This window comes from Vanacampus margaritifer, chromosome 7 (genome assembly GCF_051991255.1).
Source record: "Vanacampus margaritifer isolate UIUO_Vmar chromosome 7, RoL_Vmar_1.0, whole genome shotgun sequence".
Taxonomy (NCBI): domain Eukaryota; kingdom Metazoa; phylum Chordata; class Actinopteri; order Syngnathiformes; family Syngnathidae; genus Vanacampus; species Vanacampus margaritifer.
In genome coordinates this window covers 23,398,484-23,420,877 of record NC_135438.1, presented here as the reverse complement: position 1 = coordinate 23,420,877, position 22,394 = coordinate 23,398,484, and the positions used below count along the sequence as shown (strand labels likewise).

The window sequence follows — 22,394 nt, the reverse complement described above, 5'->3', positions numbered from 1 at the left end:
CCGAGGACACCGAGAATCTGTCGACAGCGTCTGCCCTTGCGGGACGGGTCTCCCCGCTCCGGCCCCGGCCGTTCGCCCGGACACCGGGTCCTGCGAACCAGACCGGCACCGAGGACTAACAGGTATTATGCTGTTTAATTATCACGATTTACACAAAAGTTTGAAAAAGGAACACTAAATATACTGTAGAAGTAACATAAAATAGAAAAGTGGGGAGTAAAAGCAAAGCGCTTGGGCGTTGGCCCGTGAAGATAGAAAAACCCATGGTATATATGATCCGGGCATCAAAGGGATCACGGTTTTATTAGATGAGATCCATAATACTTTTATTGACTAGTTTTTAACTTGTTAAATAAAAGTGTAGTTTTCGGGTGCCCGGGTAGAGGAAATTAAACGTTGCCGTAAATACGTAATAATTTATACCTCCCCACTCATTGTTGACCAAAATATCTGTGTTCAATATAACTAAGATTTATCAGGTCAGAACAGAACTGACTGCGATTAAAAATAATCGCCTAAAACACAAAACATGGTTTTAAATTAGAAAATGGTGCACCACAGAAAAGACTGAGTGTGTGTGTTTGTGTGTGTGTGTGTGTGTGTGTACTGTATGTGTGTTTGTGATAAGGAAAGGGAGTAACTGCTGCCCGCTCCGGAGTAGAAACAATGGGCCAGTCATTGAGAAAAGAAATAGAACAACACCAGGATGTTAAGTTTATTGCAAGCTTTGACGCTAATGCGTGCAAGTATCTGGAATCCTGGGTGACCAAGTATGATTTTAACCCGTCTTTGAGAGATGTCAGGAACAAAGAGGAAGTTAAGAAAAGTTTAGTGGAGAAAAGAGCAAAGAAGATTAAAAAGGGAAAGAATGTAGAAAAATTGGAAGCACAACTACGTGCTGTTGAAGTGTGGATAAAACAGTGTAAAATGAGGGCAGAAAGCATTTTGGAAAGTGAGAAAAGAAAAAAGGAAAAGACAGAAAGAAAAATGTACCAGATGAAGATAAGACCAACGGAGGAAAAAACTAAACTGGGTGACAACATTTGTCCCCAGCACCCACCTAAGTACATGACATCCGGAGGAAACCACGATCCTGGCACTAAAAGACGCCATGGATCAAATACCACCTCAGCTGTGGTCAGCGTCAAAAACCGATGTGGGCCTAATGACCACAGCCACAGAAGTAACAATTGAACCAAGAACAAACTATCACCCACGAATCAATCAATACCCACTCAAAACTGATGCCAAAGAAGGAATCACACCAGTAATCATGAACATGGTAAAAGCTGGAGTGCTCATAGAAGCCCCCAAGGTAACTTGTAACACTCCAATCTTTCCAGTAAAGAAAGCAGACACCACGACCTGGCGAATGGTCCACGACTTAAGAGCCGTATATCAGGCAGTAAAACAGAGAGCCCCCTGCGTCCCCGACCCCCACACTCTACTCAATGCGCTGAAGCCACAACAGAAATGGTTCACAGTAATTGATCTAAGCAACGCCTTCTTTTCCATCCCATTGCACGAGTCTGCCCGTCATTGGTTTGGTTTCACCTTTAATCAAAAGAAGTACACCTATACGAGACTACCCCAAGGCTATGCAGAGAGCCCCACCATTTTCTCTCAAGAAATCAACAACTGTCTGAGCCTCCATGAACACAGTGAAACCACTCAAATCTTGATTTACGTAGATGACATTCTCATCGCCAGTCCAACCAGAGAAGAAAATCAAGAAGAAGCAGTGAAACTGTGTCAACACCTGGCAAAGACAGGAAACAAAGCCTCACTGACCAAACTACAGTGGACTCAGACCGAAGTAGTTTTCTTAGGTCACATCATATCGGCAGAAGGAAGAAAACTAACCTCTGATCGGAAACAAGCTATCCTTGATGCCCCCAAACCAAAGACCAAAAGACAGATGATGGCCTTCCTAGGCCTAGTGAACTTTTGCCGTCTATGGGTTCTGGACTTCGCCGAAATAACGCAACCACTGGTGGATTTAATTTACCAAGAAGACATCGCCCTGGCCGATCCCATCACATGGACGAAAGAAGCTAATGAGAAGTTCAATCAGATAAAACAGACCATCACAAGCACAGGCCCCTTGGGCCTACCCGACTACAAGAAACTGTTCACCCAAACAGTGGACTGCAAAGACGGATTCATGACATCCGTCCTACTCCAACAACATGGTACACAAATGCGACCAGTGGTCTACTACTCAAAGAAACTTGATGCTGTCGCCAGAGCCCTGCCCCAGTGTGTCCAAGCAGTGTGTGCCGCAGCAATGGCTGTCCAAGCATCCGCCGAATTGGTGTTGTTCCATCCCACCACTCTACTAGTAACACACTCAGTAGATGTTCTTTTGACTCAAACAAAGATGTCATTTCTCTCACCAGCAAGACATCTTGGCCTAACAGCTGTACTGTTGTCCCAACCCCATCTTACCATCAAGAGATGCAGCACTCTCAATCCTGCAAGTCTCCTCCCAGTGGAGACAGATGGGACACCACACAGTTGCACAGAAGCCACCGAGGAAATCTGCAAACCAAGAAGAGATTTGTTAGACACACCCTTACAAGAAGGAGAAGCAGTGTTTGTAGATGGTTCCTCAAGCAAAGATGAACTAGGCAACACTAACACAGGCTATGCTGTGGTCACACAACAAAAGACACTGAAGAGCGGACGATTAATAGGAAATCTGTCAGCACAAGCAGCAGAACTCATCGCGCTAACAGAAGCATGTAAATTATTCAAAGACAAAGCAGTAACAATTTGGACCGACAGCCAATATGCCCACTCGACATTGCACATCTTTGCCGCCATGTGGGCTCGACGAGGAATGAAAACATCAACAGGAAAACCTGTTCAACACGCCAAATTACTCACTGACCTTTTGGCCGCTGTACTGCTACCCTCCAAAATAGCGGTATGCAAATGCAAAGCTCACACCTCAGCAAAAGACGCCGTTTCTGTAGGAAATGCAAAAGCAGATTTGGCAGCCAAGCAAGCAGGCCAAGACAAAACAAAGATCGTCATGCTCGCCAACCACAAAGAAACACAACAACGCAACAACATTCCAAAACAAGTACTAATTGACATGCAAAACAACGCTCCAGACAAAGAAAAAACACTATGGAAAATGATGAACATTGAACTCACCCCAGAAGGCCTCTACCACAAAGAAGACCGACCAGTCATCCCCCGCAGTCTGTTCCACGCAGTAGCCACATTGAGTCATGGGAAGTCCCATGTCTCAACAGGAGGGATGATATCTATGGTAGAACAGACAATGACAATACCACAGGGCTTACAAACCTATTTTAAAACTTTTTGTAGGTCATGTATGGTGTGTTGTCGTCACAATGCTCAGGGAAACTTAAGACCACAGAGAGGGAAATGCCCAGTGGGCTCCTACCCATTTGAAGTTTTACACATGGACTTTATTGAACTACACAGAAGTGGTCAGCACAAGTACTGTTTAGTGTTAGTAGACTCACTAACTAAATGGGTTGAACTTGTTCCTTCAAAACATCCAAACGCCCTCACAGTAGCTAAAGCTATTTGTAAACACATAATACCAGAACATGGCATTCCACGAGTCTTGTGGAGTGATAACGGTAGCCATTTTGTAAATACCATCGTTGACAATATGGCCATCCACTTAGGGATCACCCTAAAAAATCATTGTGCATATCATCCACAGAGCGCAGGCTTAGTTGAACGGACCAACGGTACTATTAAACTAAGACTCAAAAAGACCATGGAAGAAACCAAAAAACCATGGCCTGAGTGTTTATCTCTAGTAAAAACTTACATGAGAATAACGCCAAACCCACAAGGGATCACGCCCTTTGAGGCAGTAACAGGCAGACCCTTTGTGCTCCCCTTATGGGAAAATCAGCCATGGTCAGACAAAACAGGAGAGGCAGATCCACTGACTAAATGGTTATGTGACTTGTTTAAAGAACGGACTGTGTCAAGAGCAAATGATCTGCCCTCTACCTCTCTTCCCCCTGCACAGGAAACGGTGACCCCGGGTAACCTGGTGTTGGTGAAGGTGATAAAAAGGAAAACATGGTCGAGCCCACGCTGGGACGGCCCATTCGTTGTTCTCCTGACCACACCCACCGCTCTCAAAATCGCTGAGAGAGAGACGTGGATCCACCAGAGTCACTGCAAAAAGGTCACCGAACTCAGATAAGGGATTACCCCCTGATTCTTGTCAAAAAGAAGAAGAACAAAGGAGAAGATGACCCTTTTTCAGACATTGTTTGGACTTTGATCATTATAATGTTTATCTTATTATGTGTTATTTGTTCCTGCTGTATTGTCCCAATGTCTAAGAGGTTAGTCGCCCGTATGTTCGTGGCCCAGATGTATCAATATAACTTACTACGCGTAGAGGATTATGTTGACACTGTGGAGACCGACACAAAAGTGTGACCCTCATTTTATTGTGTTTTCCTAACTTCAAATCCAGTTCCATTCTCAGACCAAGAGGTTCTCGTCACCGTGCGGTGGGGGAGTTATGGAATTTTTTCCCTTTAAATTAAGGGTTTTCGCCATTTCCTGAGAATGGTTCAAATGTTGTGAATCTATTAATGAAGTAATACTGAGAAAACTTAATTGTTTTAGTATTTACTGATGTCCTTTTAAATCCACAACAGGAGGGAATGTGAAGTTGCTTAAAACAGTAGTCTTAACATTATGTGTATTTTAAAGAATATCCTGTATATATTTTTATGTTTTTATATTATCAACTGTCGTTTAGAGGCGGCGCCTAAGGCGCGGCTCAACTTTCTCAAACTGTTTTGTGTTTTTCCATGACATATGAAAACAGAAACTTAACCATGTTTATATGAAACGAAACTGAAACTTAACTGTAATAAAAGCGACGAGGTGGCCGGGGGAGGAGAGGGAGTCGGACGGAGCCGAGCGTGAGTTAAGGTCTCGCGTCTCCCCTTCTCTCCCCAGCCGCGGTTGCATTGAGACAAAGCAGCAGCTTCTGCCTCCTTTTTCCTTTGTGCACGGTCGGTAACTAAGGGGATCTGTAATATCAGACCCAACATTAATCCTTGGGAGTCAGGACCCTATTTTTCGTTTTGTTTCGTTTATTGAGAGCCCCATTAGCTCCTGACAATCTTCCTGGGGTATTTTCCATATAAACATATACACACATACACTCACAAACACACTAAACAATAACAAAAATAAATGAAAGGTCAATGCAGTAAAATAACATTAAATAATACATACATAATATTTGTAAATCAATCAAAATAAATATGCTCCAATTATTTTACAATTATCCCCAATATAAATTAATTTACCAATCCAACACTTTAACTCATTGATACAATGCTCACATAATATTTATAGTCTCATATTAATTAATATTGTGTAAACATAAAAAGTTTCATCTTCTTTTTAAAACTTCTCTTGTTATTTTCTAATAACAAAAATCCAGGTAACCATGCAACCCTAGCGAGATAAAATACAGTTCGCTGCTTTTGATTTGTTCTACATGAAGGCAATACACACCTTTTGCTTCATTAACCTGATGTGTGCCATAACCATGATAATCTGAAGAAGAAGAAAAAAGAAACTTTGCCATAAATAATTTCTGGCATGTTTGTTAAAATATTATTCCTAATAAATGATATAAAAAAAATATCTAAATCTGCATGTAACTTTTAACCAAGCCAAGTTACAATGCATTGTTATCACATTTGTTTGGTATGGGCAACCCAACAATTCTTGCTGCTCTATTTTGAGCAACCTGTAACTTATTTAAATTACTTTCACTCGTGTTTGACCACACCACTGATGCATAATCCAAATATGAAAGTACCAAAGATTGAACTAGCTGCTTGGCTGACCACTGAGGAATACATTTTTTTTACTATATTTGATCATGCCCATACTTCTTCCCATTTTCTGAAGTACAGAGTTAACTTGACTGGTCCAACCTTTACTTGCTTCTTCTGACAGCAGGTGAACACAGGTGTATAGATTTACTCTGCATCTAACAGATCAGTGTGTGAAACAACAAAGCAATTTTGTCTAGCTAAAATCAGACAAAACTGAAATTATTGTCTGTGGCCCATAAAAACTCAACAAAAGTTTTATCGGTCACCTTGAGACTCCCTCTCTAAAACCTGATAATATGGTTAGGTTTGTTCAATACCACAATTTTTCAGGCCGATACCAGTACGAGTACAGCAATTTCTGGACTATAAGGTGCACCTGACTATAAGCCGCGGGTGTTTTAATGTTACCGCACCGGGTTCCCGCTACTTTCTTTTCCATAATGAGAGTGCAAATTGTCTCGCTGTCTCTCCTAATGTATTTGGGCTCACTTGGTTTGTTTTGCTCTTCCTGATGCTCTTGCGAATGTGAATTGATTGATAAGCTGCACCTTTGTATTAGCTGCACGATCGAATGCAAGTGAAAAAAGTAGAGGCTTATAGTCCAGAAATTACTGGACTCAACTCTCGAGTAGTCACAGATACCGATACCAAGTACCGATACCACTCGTGCATTTGACGCATCAAATTTCCCCCCAAAACAATGACATCATTTTAAACAAAGATCTATGTATTCCAAAATAGCCTGTTTACCATCTAAAAAACATTGCCAAATTCTTATGAATAGAGTCTAAATTGGACTCAGTGAGACTAATCCATCCGTTTGTCTACAGCAGGGCTGACTACTGTAATGGCCTGCACACCAGGCTCTCAAAACAAGCTAAAAGACAGCATCCAGAATGCTAATGCTCGAGTCATGACTCAAACCAGAAAAAACAATCAGTGCTGATATACAGCATCACATATTTCAATCGAGAGGGTGTTTCTGGGGTAGGTGAGATGAAAGCTATGAGATGAAAGACGTGAACTTTTTTTTTTTTGCAAATTGCCTAAGAAATCAAATAAATATGAGTACATATTTTCAAGTTTGCTATTCTTTTACATTTTAGTCTTTCACCATACATATCCAGGATTGGCACCTTCAAGATGTGACTTTTGACTCCCAATCTCAGCATGACAACTGTTCGGGAAACACAAAGTTGAAGCACCACTGTAGTCATGATGCTGGTTCATCTTTTCAATTGTAACTCAAAAATTCTTAAGCATCATTTTTATATAGGATAGTATACACTGCCCTTGGCTTTGCGATTAGTTTAACAATCCTTCTGTTTACATCATGCTAAAAATGTATGTGTAAAAAAAACACTAGCTGTTTTACAATACAAGTGTCTTTCTCTGTATTCCTCTAGGCTGTGAAGCTCTCTCACTGGGCTCTTCTTCGAGATTCGGTTTACTATACCTTTTCTATCACAGCCCTTATTGCGGTAAGAAACTCCCTTTGGGACCCTTCTAATTTCATGCATTAGACTCCTAGACCTCTGTTACATTAAAATTAACAATTGGTTTTAAATGTATGAAAAGCATATAATGGCAAATAAGCACAATAAACTACTAAAATAAAAAGCTGTTGCAATCTGCTTTTAGGGGGAAATTTCAGGGTAACACCTGTTGTGAATTTGGCCGTTCAGTTTCTCTGTTAGACAACAGCAAGTTGTGCAAAAAGTAGACAAATGTTGAACTGTTTCTCAAATTTTGAGAGAATTAAGTTCACCTCGAAAAGTTAAAGTGAATATTAGGATTGGCCTGAAATTGCACCCACTGACAGCGGCTGATTAATTCAGTATTTTGTTCAATACAGTGTTTGCTTTTGTCATTTTCTGACAATAAATGACAGACTTTGCCTTTTTGTCAATTAAAATGAGATAAAAGTTCCCATTTTTCTGTGTGCTTCTCTAGTTCATCTATGATGAAAAGGTGTGCTGGTGAGAAAACAAACAAACAAATATTTGTTCATTTATTTTGAATGATAGTATTGATTATTGAGAATAACTTGATTTGTTGCATATGCTTGTTTGAAGGTGGGAGTCCCTCGTCCTGGTTCTAATGTATGCAATCTACATCCTCATCATGAAGTGAGTCTCCTTCAAACTTCAATCTGCCGATTAGATTCTTTGCACTGAATCTGCCGTCGCTGAAATTCAGCTAAGTCTTTTTCCAGTATTAAAAAATATTGTATAATATACACGTTATTCAGCACATGGTTTTCACAGGACTAGCCCAAAGCAGCAAATTAGAGGGGGCTTTATTGTACGCATCTTCTTCCACAGATATGAAGAAGTCAATATTGACCCTAAAGGTGTGGTGATGTTAGATATAGGTTATGAACTCATTTACTCTCAGCTATTTTCACTGAAGCAACCCCCTTCGCTCCCGGCTATTGTTTTACTGGATTTTGACAGATTTTGCAAGGCCCACAGAATATTCTGTCCTATTGCTATAAAAACATGAAACCTACCAAAAGAAAGATTTGAGTATCTCCTTTCATCAGGACAAAAAGTACAACTGTATCTGCTTCCGTTTTGCAGCAATTAGCATTAGAATATAGCTAAGTTTCATCATTATTTACAAACCTGTTGGAATAAAGCTTGTTGCAACATGGCCCTGGTTGATCTCTTATACTCTGCTGCCACCCGCTGGCCGTTTTTTGTAATAATTAACTTTGCTTCATGTCAAAAGCTGCATCAGAGGCCTACAGTATGCTTAAGCATAATAAAACATAAAAATGAAGAAGAAAAAAACACAAGTATAAATACATTTTTGAGAGTGCAGGACAAAGTTTAAATTTTTTTTTCATTTAATACGTTTTGGGGTTTGAATGAGTTAATATGCTATAAAATAAAGTGTGTGGTAAATATATTAGTGTTTGCTTCATGTCAAAAGCTGCATCAAAGCCTACTGTATGCTTAAGCATAATAAAACATAAAAATGAAGTATAAATACATTTTTGGGAGTGCAGGACAAGGTTTAAAAACAAAACAAAAAACTATTTAATACGTTTTGGGGTTTGAATGAGTTAACCCCAGAGACATCTGAATTCCAACAAATCAGGGAGACCTCAAGGGCCCAAAGGAGAGACTGAGGAAAGGTAGGAAGGACAGACGAAGCAGAGTGAGATCCACAGACACCAGCCTCCACCGATTCAATGACCTGAGGAAGAAGCAGATTGTGTCTGAGTTTCGGTAGATGCTGGTGTGGTGGATCTGGCATGCATGAAAATCTCCACCAAAGAGGGGAGCCGTCGACCCCCGCCAGGACAGAGCAAGCGCAACACCTCATGGCCCCCCAGGCCGCGGTAGCGCCAAAGGACCCGCAGGGGCCACCGGCCGGAGAGTAAACCCAGGAGCAGGAGCGCCCCCCACCCCAACGCGGCCCGCGCCCCCAACCCAACGCAGCAGGACGGGGCACTGCAGGCCCGCCAGGCACCCCACCGGTCCACAGCCCCCGCTCCCCCCCGGCCCCCATCCACCCCCGCCATCCACCCCAACCCAGCCCCAGCCACCCCCAGACGCACCCGTCCCCCACCCACCCCCCAACCAAGCCACCCCCACCAACCGGCAGCCCCCGATCCCCAGACACCCCGCACCCAGGCACCGGCGCCGAAGAGGGGCCGGGCAGCGGAGCGGAGAGGGCATCCGCGCCCACCCCACCCCCCACCACGTGGAGGGGCGGAACACCGGGGGCAGAAGGGGAGATGGGGGCACCGGAGGACGGGCGGCACCCCCGAACCCCAGGCCCAGCGGGGAGAGGCCCCGGTCGTCACCCCAACGTTCTAAGTGAAAACTAACCCTGTTACTGAGTTCGCCAGTCGGCGAGCTGGCTACCCCTAAACCTTGAGTGTGACCCCACCCAGTGTATATACATAAGTGTGTGTGTGTGGTGCATTAAAATTGGGAGCAGGTGAACCGGAACAGAGGGAAATGATATCCCCCTGCTCCGATCCACCCGCCTCCCAGGCATGTCAATGAGCGTATGTGGTGCATTAAAAGAGATTAATGGGGGGGGGGGGGGGGGACACACGGACAGGGGACCGCAGCACTGCTCCATACTGCGGTCTGCCCCAACCGATGGCGCAAACAGTTGTGTGGTGCATTAAAATTGGAGGGGAGTTGTAGGGCGAAGACGGTATTTCCACCCTACCCCATTCCCCCCCAAAGTGTGTTATGTGCCCTATATGTCTATCGTTATATGTTTTTAAGTATTAAGTATTTTAGTTTTTTTTAATTATTAGTGTCAAATAAAAACAGACAGGGTAAGTGGCTTGACTTTCTGCTTTAGATCCCTGAAGAAGCACATGAGCACTTACAGTGTGAATGTAGGGCTGCTGACGTTTTAATAGCTTTTCCTCATCTTGCATTGTATAGAATCAAATGCTATCATTGGATCCATACAAAACGTACAGTTAATTTTGTTCCTAGACTTCTTTAGCACCTTTTCATGAATGTTTGAGGATCATGATGTGCACATTGGGACAGCACTTTTCATGGATTTTTTTTTTAACTCATACTTTGCTGCTTAGTTGAGACAAAGAATACACGGTTGTCATATTGCACAACATCGGAAAAGGGTCAACCATATTATCTGCTATGGATATGATGTCACATTATGTGCAAACAGCCCATTGAGTCAAGTTCTGTGCAATGCAAGTGTATTGTCCATCTTTCTCTATCAGGTTTAATAACAGGGTCCGGAGGTACTTCAACCGTCGTAAGAAGAGCTCAATAAATCTGGTCAACGGGTTAACAGGAAGCACTGATCTGGAAGATGTCACATGTGATGCAACCGCAGTCCTGCTCAAGAAAGGTAATCATGTGTATCTGTTTAAGACAGCTTCATCCAAACTGCTTTCTGTGGGATTTAGTGACATATGCCATGTCCAGAGGTGTCAAATCCAAGTCCAGAAAGTAAAAACGCTGCTACAGTTTGGCTTTAGCTACAGGTGCTTCTACTCAACCGGCAGGTAAACCTCGTTATCCACTGACTTTGAAATAATTGCTAAGCTCTCCAACATTAGGTAAATTTAGATGTCCTGTGATTGTGAGTGTGAATGGTTGTTTGTCTGTGTGTTCCCTGTGATTGGCTGACAGTTCAGGGTGTACCCCGCCTACTGCCCAAAGACAGCTGGCATAGGCTCCAGCAGGCCTTTGACCATCATGAGGATAAGCGGTTCAGATGATGGATGGATGGATGGAGGGTTTGTCTTCGTACTTCTGTCTCTGATGATGTTAATGTTAATAATGTTAATCTCTGTCCTTGGAAGAAACATGTATGTTAAAAGTCTCATTCTCACTGATGTGTGATGTGAATGAATTTTTTAGAATTGCAATGAATTTAATTCCACTTTGTGCAATTCAAATTCAATTTGACATCCTCAACTCCAGGTCCGACCTGGCAGACCCAAACGTATTGTGAGGGTCTGCTGGGAACGTCTGGCAGAATCCCCTGTCAGAAAGAGTTTCAACACCCACCTCCGGCAGAACTTCTCTCTTGTCCCGAGGACAGGGGATGTTCCGCGCCTCCATTGTTGAGGCGGCTGATCGGAGCTGTGGCCGTAAGGTGGTTGGTGCCTGTCGTGGCGGCAATCCTCGAACTCGCTGGTGCATACCAGCGGTAAGGGATGCCGTCAAGCTGGAGAAGGAGTCCTATCGGGCCTTTTTGGCCTGTGGGACTCCGCAGGCAACTGACAGGTGTACCGGCTGGCCAAGCGCAATGCAGCTTCTGTGGTCGCTGAGGCAAAAACCCGGACATTGGAAGAGTTCGGTGAGGCCATGGAAAACGAGTTCCGGACGGCTTTGAAGAAATTCTGGTCCACCGTCCGGCGTCTCAGTCGAGAAAAGCAAGGCGCCATTAACACTGTGTATAGTGGAGATGGGGTGCTGCTGACCTTGACTCGGGACGTCGTGAATCGGTAGGGAGAATACTTCGAAGACCTCAATTCCATCAACACGTCTTCCTTTTAGGAATCAGGGTCTTGGGACTCTGAGGTGGGCTCCCCTATATCTGGGGGCAAAGTCACTGAGCTGGTTGGAAAGCTCCTCGGTGGCAAGGCCCCGGGGTGGATGAGATCTGCATAGAGTCACTAAAGGCTCTTGATGTTGTGGGGCTGTCATGGTTGACACGCCTCTACAGCATCGCGTGGACATCTGTGACAGTGCCTTTGGATTGGCAGACCGGGGTGGTGGTCCCCCTTTTTAAGAAGGGGTACCGGAGGGTGTGTTCCAACTATAGAGGTATCACACTCCTAAGCCTCCCTGGTAAGGTATATTCAGGGGTGCTGGAGAGGAGGGTCCATCGGGAAGTCGAATCTTGGATTCAGGAGGAGAAGTGTGGTTTTCGTCCCGGCCGTGGAACAGTGGACCTGCTCTACACACCCTCGGCAGGATCCTTGAGAGTGCATGGGAGTTCGCCCAACCAGTCCACATGTGCTTTGTGGACTTAGAGAAGGTATTTGACCGTGTCCCTCGGGGAGTCCTGTGGGGTGCTTCGGGAGTACGGGGTACCGAGCCCCCTGATACGGGCTGTTAGGTCCCTGTACGACCGATGTCAGAGTTTTGTCCGCATTGCTGGCAGTAATTAGTTTCCAGTGAGGGTTGGACTCCGCCAATGTTGCCCTATTTCACCGATTCTGTTCATAACTTTTATGGACAGAATTTCTAGGCAGCCTTGAGGGGGTCCGGTTTGGTGGCCTCAACATTGCATCTCTGCTTTTTGCAGATGATGTGGTGATGATGGCTTCTTCAAGCCGTGATCTCCAACTCTCGCTGGAGCGGTTTGCAGCCGAGTGTAAAGCGGTTGGGATGAAAATCAGCACCACCAAATCCAAAACCATGGTCCTCAGTTTGAAAAGGGTGGAGTGCCCCAAGTGGAGGAGTTCAAGTATCTTGGGGTCTTGTTCACGAGTGAGGGTAGGTTGGAGTGGAAGATCAACAGGAGGATCGGTGCAGCTTCTGCAGTGATGCGGACTGTATCGGTCCGTTGTGGTAAAGAAGGAGCTCTCGATTTACTGGTCGATCTACGTTCCTACCCTAACCTATGGTCATGAGCTGTGGGTCGTGACCGAAAGAACAAGATCCCGGATACAAGCGGCCGAAATGAGCTCTTATGTTCAACCATTAGCATTGCATCATCAAAGAAAGCAAGCATTTCCAACACTTTATATTAGTCAATAATTTGTACAAAAAAAATAAATAAAATTGCACCCACACGTGTAGCTTGATCAATAGTATAGATTTTGGGAAAAATATTTAATTGAGCAAATTGTGACTTTCGGCCTGATGCCAACGGTATATTTAAATGCATAATTCATTGAACTTGAACACTCATATGACAAGCTCATATGTTATATGTTTAATGTCTTCCCAGCAAACTTTCCATATAAACCATCTGTTCTGATGGTAGACGAGCTCCTGTCTGCATACCCACACCAACTGACTTTCTCTGAAGCTGGCATGAGGATCATGATCACCAGTCATTTCTCTCCAAGAACCCGACTAACAATGGCCTCCCGGATGCTTATCAATGAGGTTTATTTAATTGGTGGTCTTACTATTGTATTAAATGAACTAAACTGTTAAATTATTACTTCAGACAAATAACTATGAGGAATTAATAAACTCGTTACAGTGCTATCTAAAAGCTATACATGTTTAACGCTAGCTTGTCCAAATATCGTCACAGCCAGAGTGCAAGGTGATGTATTGTTATGTCTAATCACTTCCAGAGACAAAGAGTGATCAACACCAGCGAGACTCGAGTGAACCGCATCACCAATGGCGACTCAGATTCGGCAGCCAGGGCCCGGGGAAGGCGGAGCTTAGAGAATGGTGGTGCTGAGCAGGGCCTGAATGGGAGGTACACATCTGAGCGACTGGAATCTGGCATGGAGAATGAAAACGAGGATAATGAGAATAACGAGAATGATGGGGAAGGAGAGCGAGGAGATGGCAATGAAGGCCCGTTGGTGCCTTTTAAAGCTCCAGGTGATGTTTTGGAATCAAATGGTAACTGTTCGCTTAGTTTGGTCTTTTATGCTACTGACAATACCTGTATCTGCTATATTCTTCTCTTCTGTCAGTGGGTGTGTGCAACAAGCTGAAGTGGTTAACCATGTGGCCATTGTCTTTGCTCCTCTTCTTCACCGTGCCCAATTGTGGCAAGCGGCGTTGGGAGAAATGGTTTATGGTCACCTTCTTCACTGCTACCATCTGGATCGCTGGCCTCTCCTACGTCATGGTCTGGATGGTCAGTCCCGCGTCACTCACACACGAGTTGTGTTCAGAAATTCAATCTCGTCATTTATCAATCGAGTGTCCGTTAGTGACGAATTGACAGATAATCTGTCCGTAGTGATGGAATACCCACCTCTGGGAACACTGCAGTGTGTTTTAGCATTTTAACTTTTAGCATTCAGTTACTATCGCTAATGTTTTCAGGTGACTGTGATTGGCTTTACACTCGGCATCCCTGATGTCATCATGGGAATCACCTTTCTGGCAGCAGGCACCAGCGTCCCAGACTGCATGGCCAGTGTTATAGTTGCAAGGCAGGGTATGCCTACACCAAAACACTCACAATGAATACATATACAGTATAAATGCAATACTAGGGCCAGACCAATTAATTGGCCGCCGATTATAATCGGCCGATTATTGCCCTTCAAACAGCGGCCAAAACGATCGGGCAATTGGGCCAAATGGCCAATTATTTTCCCCCTAAAAGGTTATAATCGAAGAAAAACAAAGTTTCTGACGCTGTGAAAGTACCCTGAATGCACCATTTTTCTTGCGTATCATGATTAGCAACTAGCAAGTGTGTAGCGTATGTTATTCTGTTGTCCCTAAGCGTTCTTTAAGTTGTTTGATGACACCCCATTTGGAGTTAACTGTAAAACTAAACACACAACAAAATCCACTGTATATTTAAATAAAATTACATACCCACAGGTAAGATAACACTACGCAAAGGCACAAATTCAAATGTGTGAGTTATTTTAATAAAATTCAATCGGAAAAGTGTGTACGCCATGGATTCAAGGCACCACACTGACCCTAGAGGCCAAAACGCACAGGAACAGTCAGTATTTGTTCTTACTGTTTTTTTAGTTGCTAATATTTGAGTATATTCTATTCCTATTTCACGTTCTAACTTTTATTTTGTCATTGTCCTTGCAAGTTATATTTAAAGTTGATATTTCAAGGATTCAAATATTTCCCCCCCCCCCTCAAAATTCAAGGATGCAAACGTGCAAGGATTTTCTTTTTGTCTTAATGACAGCACAAAATACAATCCCTGATTATATATATATATTTCAAATTATAAATAATAATATTAATCGGTAATCTGTATTTCTGCCAAAAGTCGGTATCTGCCTTAAAAAATGCATATCGATTGGGCCCTACTTTTCATTTTGCATTCCAGTTCTATGGTACATTATGATATTAATTGGCAGTGCATGCAGCATATGAACGAACGATTAGATACAGTGGGTTAACAATAGGGTTATAAAAATATCTCTCATCTGCACTACTTCATACTTTATACATACTACTTCATACATACTTCATATGTTTTCTGAAATGAATACTTCTCTAAGAAGGTCAATCAAAACTGAAAATGAATAGTATGTGTAAATGTATAGCTGTACATATACTGTGCGTATGTGTATATGAAGAACACAATCAAATGAATAGATATATATAGTATAGCAGAATGTCTCTCAGAGTTTGACAGTGTTGTTCTCCTTGCCACAGGTCTGGGGGATATGGCCATCTCCAACTCTATAGGCAGTAATGTGTTTGACATCCTGGTGGGCCTGGGCCTGCCCTGGGCAGTGCAAACACTCTGCATCGACTACGGCTCCATTGTGAGTGCTTGAAGTTGTCAGATGCCCCCAGAGGAGACTCTGCTGGACTTTGACCAGAATAGAACAGAGCTAAGTTTATGTAGGACACCACCAATTGTCGGCAGGGAGGTTAATATAGAATTTCATTGATTTAATGGACTTTGCACATCATTATAAGGTGTTATTTGCCTGAAAGGATTGTAAAGTCTTATTTGGGAAAAGATTAGGATTATGTAAAGAGGCTACACATTGTAATAATTTTAGGAGCATAACTGCATCTTTCTTTGAATTGCTCTCTTTTGTCTCTTCAGATCAATCTCAACAGCAGGGGTCTCATATTCTCTGTTGGACTCCTACTGGCCTCAGTCTTCTTTACTGTAAGTTTGTCTTCTTTGTTTTATACTAAGCAGCATTGAAAATGTAGTGGTCTTGTGTTGGTTTAGCATCGATTAATCAAAAAATAATAATAATACAGTTGATATTTATTTGATTTGTATTGTCTCGCATTATCTTCCCTACCTGCAGGTCTTTGGGGTCCATTTGAACAAATGGACTTTGGACTGGAAATTGGGTTTGGCCTGCCTCATCATGTACGCCATTTTCCTGTGTTTCTCCGTCCTCATTGAGTTCAACGTCTTCATCTTCGTCAACCTCCCCATGTGCCGAGACATCCACTGACCTTGCTCGTTCTCTGCTATTTTTTCCTCTGGCAAAGGGAAGCGGGGGCCTCACTTTACTCTTGCCGCAAACGATTGTGCCACCAATGATTTATGGTTGGTGCAGTACGAACCATGGAGGGACAGTAGCGCATTGCATAAATGTTACTTTGAAATGCATCAAATTTGTGGCTGACATGAAAACTCAATCGTCACCAACGGTTAGCCTACAGTTGGTAAAGAAGCTGCTACTGTAACTGCCGGACTGTCCAAGAAATTAAACTTGAAGTTTTTGCTGGATTGTTTGTTAAAACTGCAAAATCAAGGTATTGCTGTGTAAAAACAAAAAAACAAACCAAAAAAAAACATATTTTTCTGTATATATTAAAAATGGCAGTAGCTGGACTTCTCTTATGCACAAATTGGTGATCCATTGGCAGCGATATTTTTTTCCACAGCATAGCCTACAGGTTAAGTATGCCACTACTGTAATTCAATGTTTGAACCTTTTTTTTCTGATGGCATGGCATGCTGTCATCGCCCGCATTGCACTGACACAGCAACTGTAGATGTTTAAAAATATTTACAAATGTTCTAATTCTGTACATTTTCATGCAAATCCCTGTGGATTTTGTGTTTTATGACCTTTGGCGAAATCCAAATATGAAAGGGATTTCCCTGCAAGTGGCATCTCGCACTGACACTTTATTGACTGGGATTCTGTCACTGGCAGGCAATGGACTGAAAAATGCTCTCTCTTTACCCGGAGAAGCTTTCAGACAATATTATGTACAAGTGTGTGTGTGTGTGCGTGCGTGCGTGCGTGCCAATGACATTGCTTAATCTTACTGGGGGAGACATGATCATAATTTATTTATGAATTAATTTATTCAAAGATCATGTCTAGTGGTGATGATGATTATGGAACTGATGCACTGTACCTAATATTGAATCTGGAAAATGACTTGATGTTTATATTTAAGAATATAACTTTATACTGTAAATGTTTTGTACAACTTGGAAATATATTGCCACAGATGTATCATAGTACTAAGTCAGAACAGAAAATACATTGTGTTGTTTTCACCATTTTATTTTGGATGGAAATCTTGTATGACGACATATGCAGACAACAATGACATTTTGTTTTTTCACGTATTATCTCTTTAATTCTGTGTCATTGGTCAGGATAAGCACTTCAGATAATGGATGGATGATCCAAAGCTTGTAATATCATCCCTTAGAATTGATGCTGTCAATAGAAGAATGCTTGTGGCCATTTTCCTGCTTGTGTTTGAGCCGAATGACACGTTTTTGTAAACCGTATTGCCACTTTCAGCATGTCTTTAAACAACATGTGGAAGATGTCATGGAGGATTCTGAAAAGCAAATTTATTGTTAGGTTTAGAACATTTTGTTGCCAAGTTGAAAGCAAGCAGAAATGTTAACCCTTCTATTGGTTTATTTCAGAAGAAGAAAAGAAGAAGAACCAATATAAATGCTACTCGCTTTGCATGCCTCTTTTTCAATACTGACATTTTATGACTCATTTTAATATATTTTCAGCACTGTTGTAACCATTCTGTACATTTAAAACAGATATGCTGCCATAAGCAGATGTTGGAATAATTCCTAACAAGCAATTATATTTGCAGTATTTAGATGTAAGTTAATTTATAGCAATGTATTATTTTCAATGCTCATTGTTTGTATGTCTTAATTTAATGTTGCCGCAAGTCTCTGGGCAGGAATTAATAGCCAGTAAGACACTATACAAAAGTCTTCTTGCAATAAACAGATTTACGTAAAAATTGGTTTGATTGTTTAATTCTTAAAGATATTGAACAAGCAGAAAATTCAATTTTGAATCACTATTGCCACCTATTGACGAAAAATGAAACTGCACACATCCCTCATGTTCACAATGCACACATGACTTCACATCTGCAGAGAGAGGGTGGGAAATTCAAACCCAAATCCAGTCTGGAAACTTTTGGCCAGAGGCTTGCATGGGTACTCATTGTGAACAACTAAGGTGTTTATCTACTAATTAGCAGATGTTTCAGTCATAAATGGTTAAATAAAAAGGCTATTGTAAAGATATTTATTGCCAAATTGTTACAGAAAGCAGCTTTAATGCTGAAAATGAGTCATGACATTTTTGACAACACAAATGTGCACTTCCAGTGTAAGGTGGATACAATAACTCATTATACTGTATTATGCTTATAATATGACATGGATGAAAATGACAGGTTCCAGCACGTCGACAACTCATGTGTCCATATACCGTACTACTACAATGGAGGGAGGAGAGAGATTCTCATTGTCAGGTGTGAAATACTGTCACTAATTTTGAGATTCTGACAGCTAAATATGAAAATATTAAGGTTTGGTAAAATGACCCGCACCCACTGCCGTAATTCTCCTGTGTTCAAAATTACAGTATGCATAAATGCAAAATTTGCATGGACCAAAAATGATTTGTTGGGTAGAGGATGTCTACCTTAGGCGCAGTGGGGTCTTTAAAATATTTTAAATTTTGTTCTATAAAAGCAAAGTTGTAGCATTGTGTGATTGAATTAATCTTAGATGTGTTTACTTAAAAATACTTTTTATGTACATATTATGCTATACTTTCAAAGAAAATTGGCATTTTTCTTAAGCCATTCTCACCTAAATACCTGAAAATAAAAGCTGAATAGTTTATTTGTTGTCTCATATTTGTCTTTTGATGTCAAATCCAAATACAATATGTACATCATAATAGCAACATATCTATGGAGGTAAATATGGTGCAAAAGTAACTTATACCTGTTATACACGTTGTACCTGTAGAAAAAAGTATAGATTTGTATCTGTAGACGTCGTGATTTGTACCTGTAAAAATGTTTTTTTACCTGTAACATTTTATTTTTAACCTGTACAAAAAAAGCGGCTTAAAGATTCACTCGCAGTAAAAACGTTTTGTTTTCATTTTATTATGATAGTAAGTAGGGGTGTGAATTCCCTAGTACCTGGCGATTCAATTCGTATCACGATTCATAGGTCACGATTCGATTCGATACTGATTAATCCCAATACGAATCTATGAATTGATTATTGCGATTTTTTTTACTCAAATTTAGAAAATATTAATCAGTAAACTTGTACATGTACACTGTAAGATTTGTATGAAAATTTATTCATCTGAAAATTCAGGCTTATAACTGAGCCACTGCATTTAACAAACAGGTTGCAGTCTGTTTCATGTTTTAACAGCACTGAAATAAAATATTAAGGCTTAATGTTCCATTGATATAACATTCTTCCATGCTTAATGTGCGAATCCTAACCCTAAGCAAGACGTTTTGTTAAATATTCCCATAAAAAATGTTATGTTTATGTTTCGGCCGCATATCGAATCGATTCGAGAATTGCGCGCTGTAATATTGCAATATATTGCTACACCCCTATAAGTAAGAGATACTTGAATATGTTACTCAAGTACAAGAAAAAATAAAGATACTCTAATTTTTTCAAAAGTTACTCAAATACAAGTAGCTGAGTACTGTCCACTTTTGGTTATAGGTTTAGGTTATCTTGTAAAACATTCAATAGGGTTCTGTAGCTTGTTAGCTAACATGGGTGCCTGCAAGATTTGGGAACGAGTCACAGGCCGATGAGGAGGAAAAGCTGACCTTTGGAAGATTCTTCGGGGTCTTCAGGACCTCTGGTTCGGTCCAGAACGGAGTCAGGGTGGGCACCTGAAAGATTTTGGACATGACACTTTAATTTTGCTACTTGATTCTGTAACTGAGCAATGTACAACCTGTTTTCCACTTCCTCATTCGAAGGGCCTCTAGCTGCGTGTTCCCATCGCCATCATTCTTGCTCTCGCTTTCATTTCTACAACTTTCTTAGCATTCTCTCTCACCTTTCTACCTTTTGGAGACAACCTGTTAATTATACTGTATATTTTTTTTTCTCCAATTTTAGAGCCGCCGCTCTTTTAACACAAGCTTTTTTCCGTTTCTCTCAATAATGTCACCAAACACGCAGTTGAAGACATTGTAGGAAACCATCCATTCTCGCAACACTTCCTCATCCACAGTCACATGCATTCCTCAGCAACACTTATTCAGAATGGTGTGGTATTTGCCGCAAATCGAACCATTCACTTTCCCTATCAAACTCTCCCTTCATTTAGTTTTTATTTATTTACTTACTTCCTTATTTATTTATTATTATTATTTATTATTTTATTTTAGTTACTTCATTAACGTCTTTTGTGGTACCACAGTTTCACATAGGCCTTCTCTTTTTCCTTATTCAAAGAAACTTGCTTTTTTCCAAACAAAAGTGTCCGAGCCTTAATTTCTCAGAAGTGGTCGAACTATTCCTCTTAATTCAAAAGTACTTCACTAGGACCAAACGAAAGCACTCGAATCCTAATTTATCAAAACCACTCAAACTTCTTATTTTCTTATTTCTCTTCATTCAGTTATTTCTTATGCGCTTATTTCTTCGTAACGTTACCCCATAAACAAGGACTTGTTTCTAAGATTCTAAAATAGAACGAGCCAACCTCGTTTTTTTAATGTCTTGGTAAAATCCAAAAACTAGGATTTCTTGTTTCTAAGATTCCATAATGGAACGAAACAACCTTGTATTTTAGATTTACTAATATCAATTCACTTAGATCTCATATACAATTTAGTCACAAATTAAATGACATGAAAACAGGTCTCGGAGTAGTCAACAGACAGAAAATCAACTAGGAGGATAAACGTCCTCTTACCTTTAATTACTTTGGCGCAAGATGTTCTGTCTGCTGACCAATTGTTAGAAGATAAGCTTTTTCCTCTGCGTGTTCGTTTTCTTTCGGGTAGTGAGAATGTTGGTTATCTGGAAACAGGCTGGTGATCGATGAACAGTTCCTTCAAAGCTTTTATTTCTACAGAATGTTCCGGGCACAAGTGAGTTACAGACAATGGCTGTAGCATCTCACAAGTGCGAAGTTACAGAGGACTTACAACATTCTTATACCATCTTGAAGGGCGGTACCACACAGTTTCCAGTAAACAGCTCAACAAAGTTAACCGGACGTGCGACACAGAACAAGGCTCTTTTGAGGAATAGAGGAAGTTATGCAGTCATGATTACACCTGGCAGAGATAGCGATATCACTCAAGGCGAGGATATATCCACAGAACAAAGCTCTACTGAGGAAATGAGGAAATTAAAACAGTTCTGACTAAATCTGGGCAGAAGACACACTTCAAGCTCTATAGTACTTTTTACATCTAAGCACTAAGCAGCAGTTTATGAGGTATTTTTAGATTTGTTTTTTTACAGGTACACGCTACTTTTGTACCATATTTACCTCCATACTATCTTTATACATCATGGTGAATTGTGAATGCACCAAAAAGACCTCGCCCCCTTTGCATTATTTTTATTTGCCAATGTGTATGTTTAGTGTTAAGAATGATCATTTGAATTTCACTGCAAAACTTGTTTTAACAACACATGGGATACTGTATGTACAGTATCGGCTTTTGAAATAAAAACGGCAAATATGTCATCATGAACTCACATCATATAAAAGGGTGTCAAGTTTAATATATCTCAGTTCAAGTATACAGGTAGGTTTTTTTTAAGATATTAAAAAAGTGCTGGGACAAGCTATTGATTGTATGTTTACACTGTCTCAGAGCTATGAAAATACAATGGCCCAGGGTAAAAGGAAATACATTCAGGACAGAAAGTCACAGTACAAAGGTAGGCTTCAAATCTTTAAATGAAAATCGTGACTTCAATGTGTTCAGTTTTCATGGCAATTAACAACATGAGATGAGCTAACTAGTACCGGATTACGAACTATGATCGTACAATAAATCTTACCTTCATACTAAAACTTCTTTCTTTCTGGCCACTTTGAGTGCTCTGCATGTCAACCAACATTTAAGCTGTTCCACACGGTGTTTG

The 22,394-nt window shown here is 41.2% G+C and overlaps 1 protein-coding gene across 2 annotated transcripts in view; it reads left to right on the top strand.

The window, feature by feature from the left end:
- Positions 1–19,131, top strand: part of LOC144055470 (sodium/potassium/calcium exchanger 3-like) — a 66,900-nt gene extending 47,769 nt beyond the window's left edge. For both annotated transcript variants that reach the window (XM_077571465.1, XM_077571464.1), the window contains exons 7-17: positions 7,280–7,354; positions 7,827–7,852; positions 7,949–8,002; positions 10,600–10,730; positions 13,290–13,450; positions 13,648–13,906; positions 14,002–14,168; positions 14,360–14,474; positions 15,677–15,789; positions 16,080–16,145; positions 16,294–19,131. In XM_077571465.1, the coding sequence (XP_077427591.1) occupies positions 7,280–7,354; positions 7,827–7,852; positions 7,949–8,002; positions 10,600–10,730; positions 13,290–13,450; positions 13,648–13,906; positions 14,002–14,168; positions 14,360–14,474; positions 15,677–15,789; positions 16,080–16,145; positions 16,294–16,446 (1,320 nt within the window). In that variant the 3' untranslated portion in view covers positions 16,447–19,131. The remainder of the gene's footprint in view (positions 1–7,279; positions 7,355–7,826; positions 7,853–7,948; positions 8,003–10,599; positions 10,731–13,289; positions 13,451–13,647; positions 13,907–14,001; positions 14,169–14,359; positions 14,475–15,676; positions 15,790–16,079; positions 16,146–16,293) is intronic.
- Positions 19,132–22,394: the final 3,263 nt, after the last annotated feature.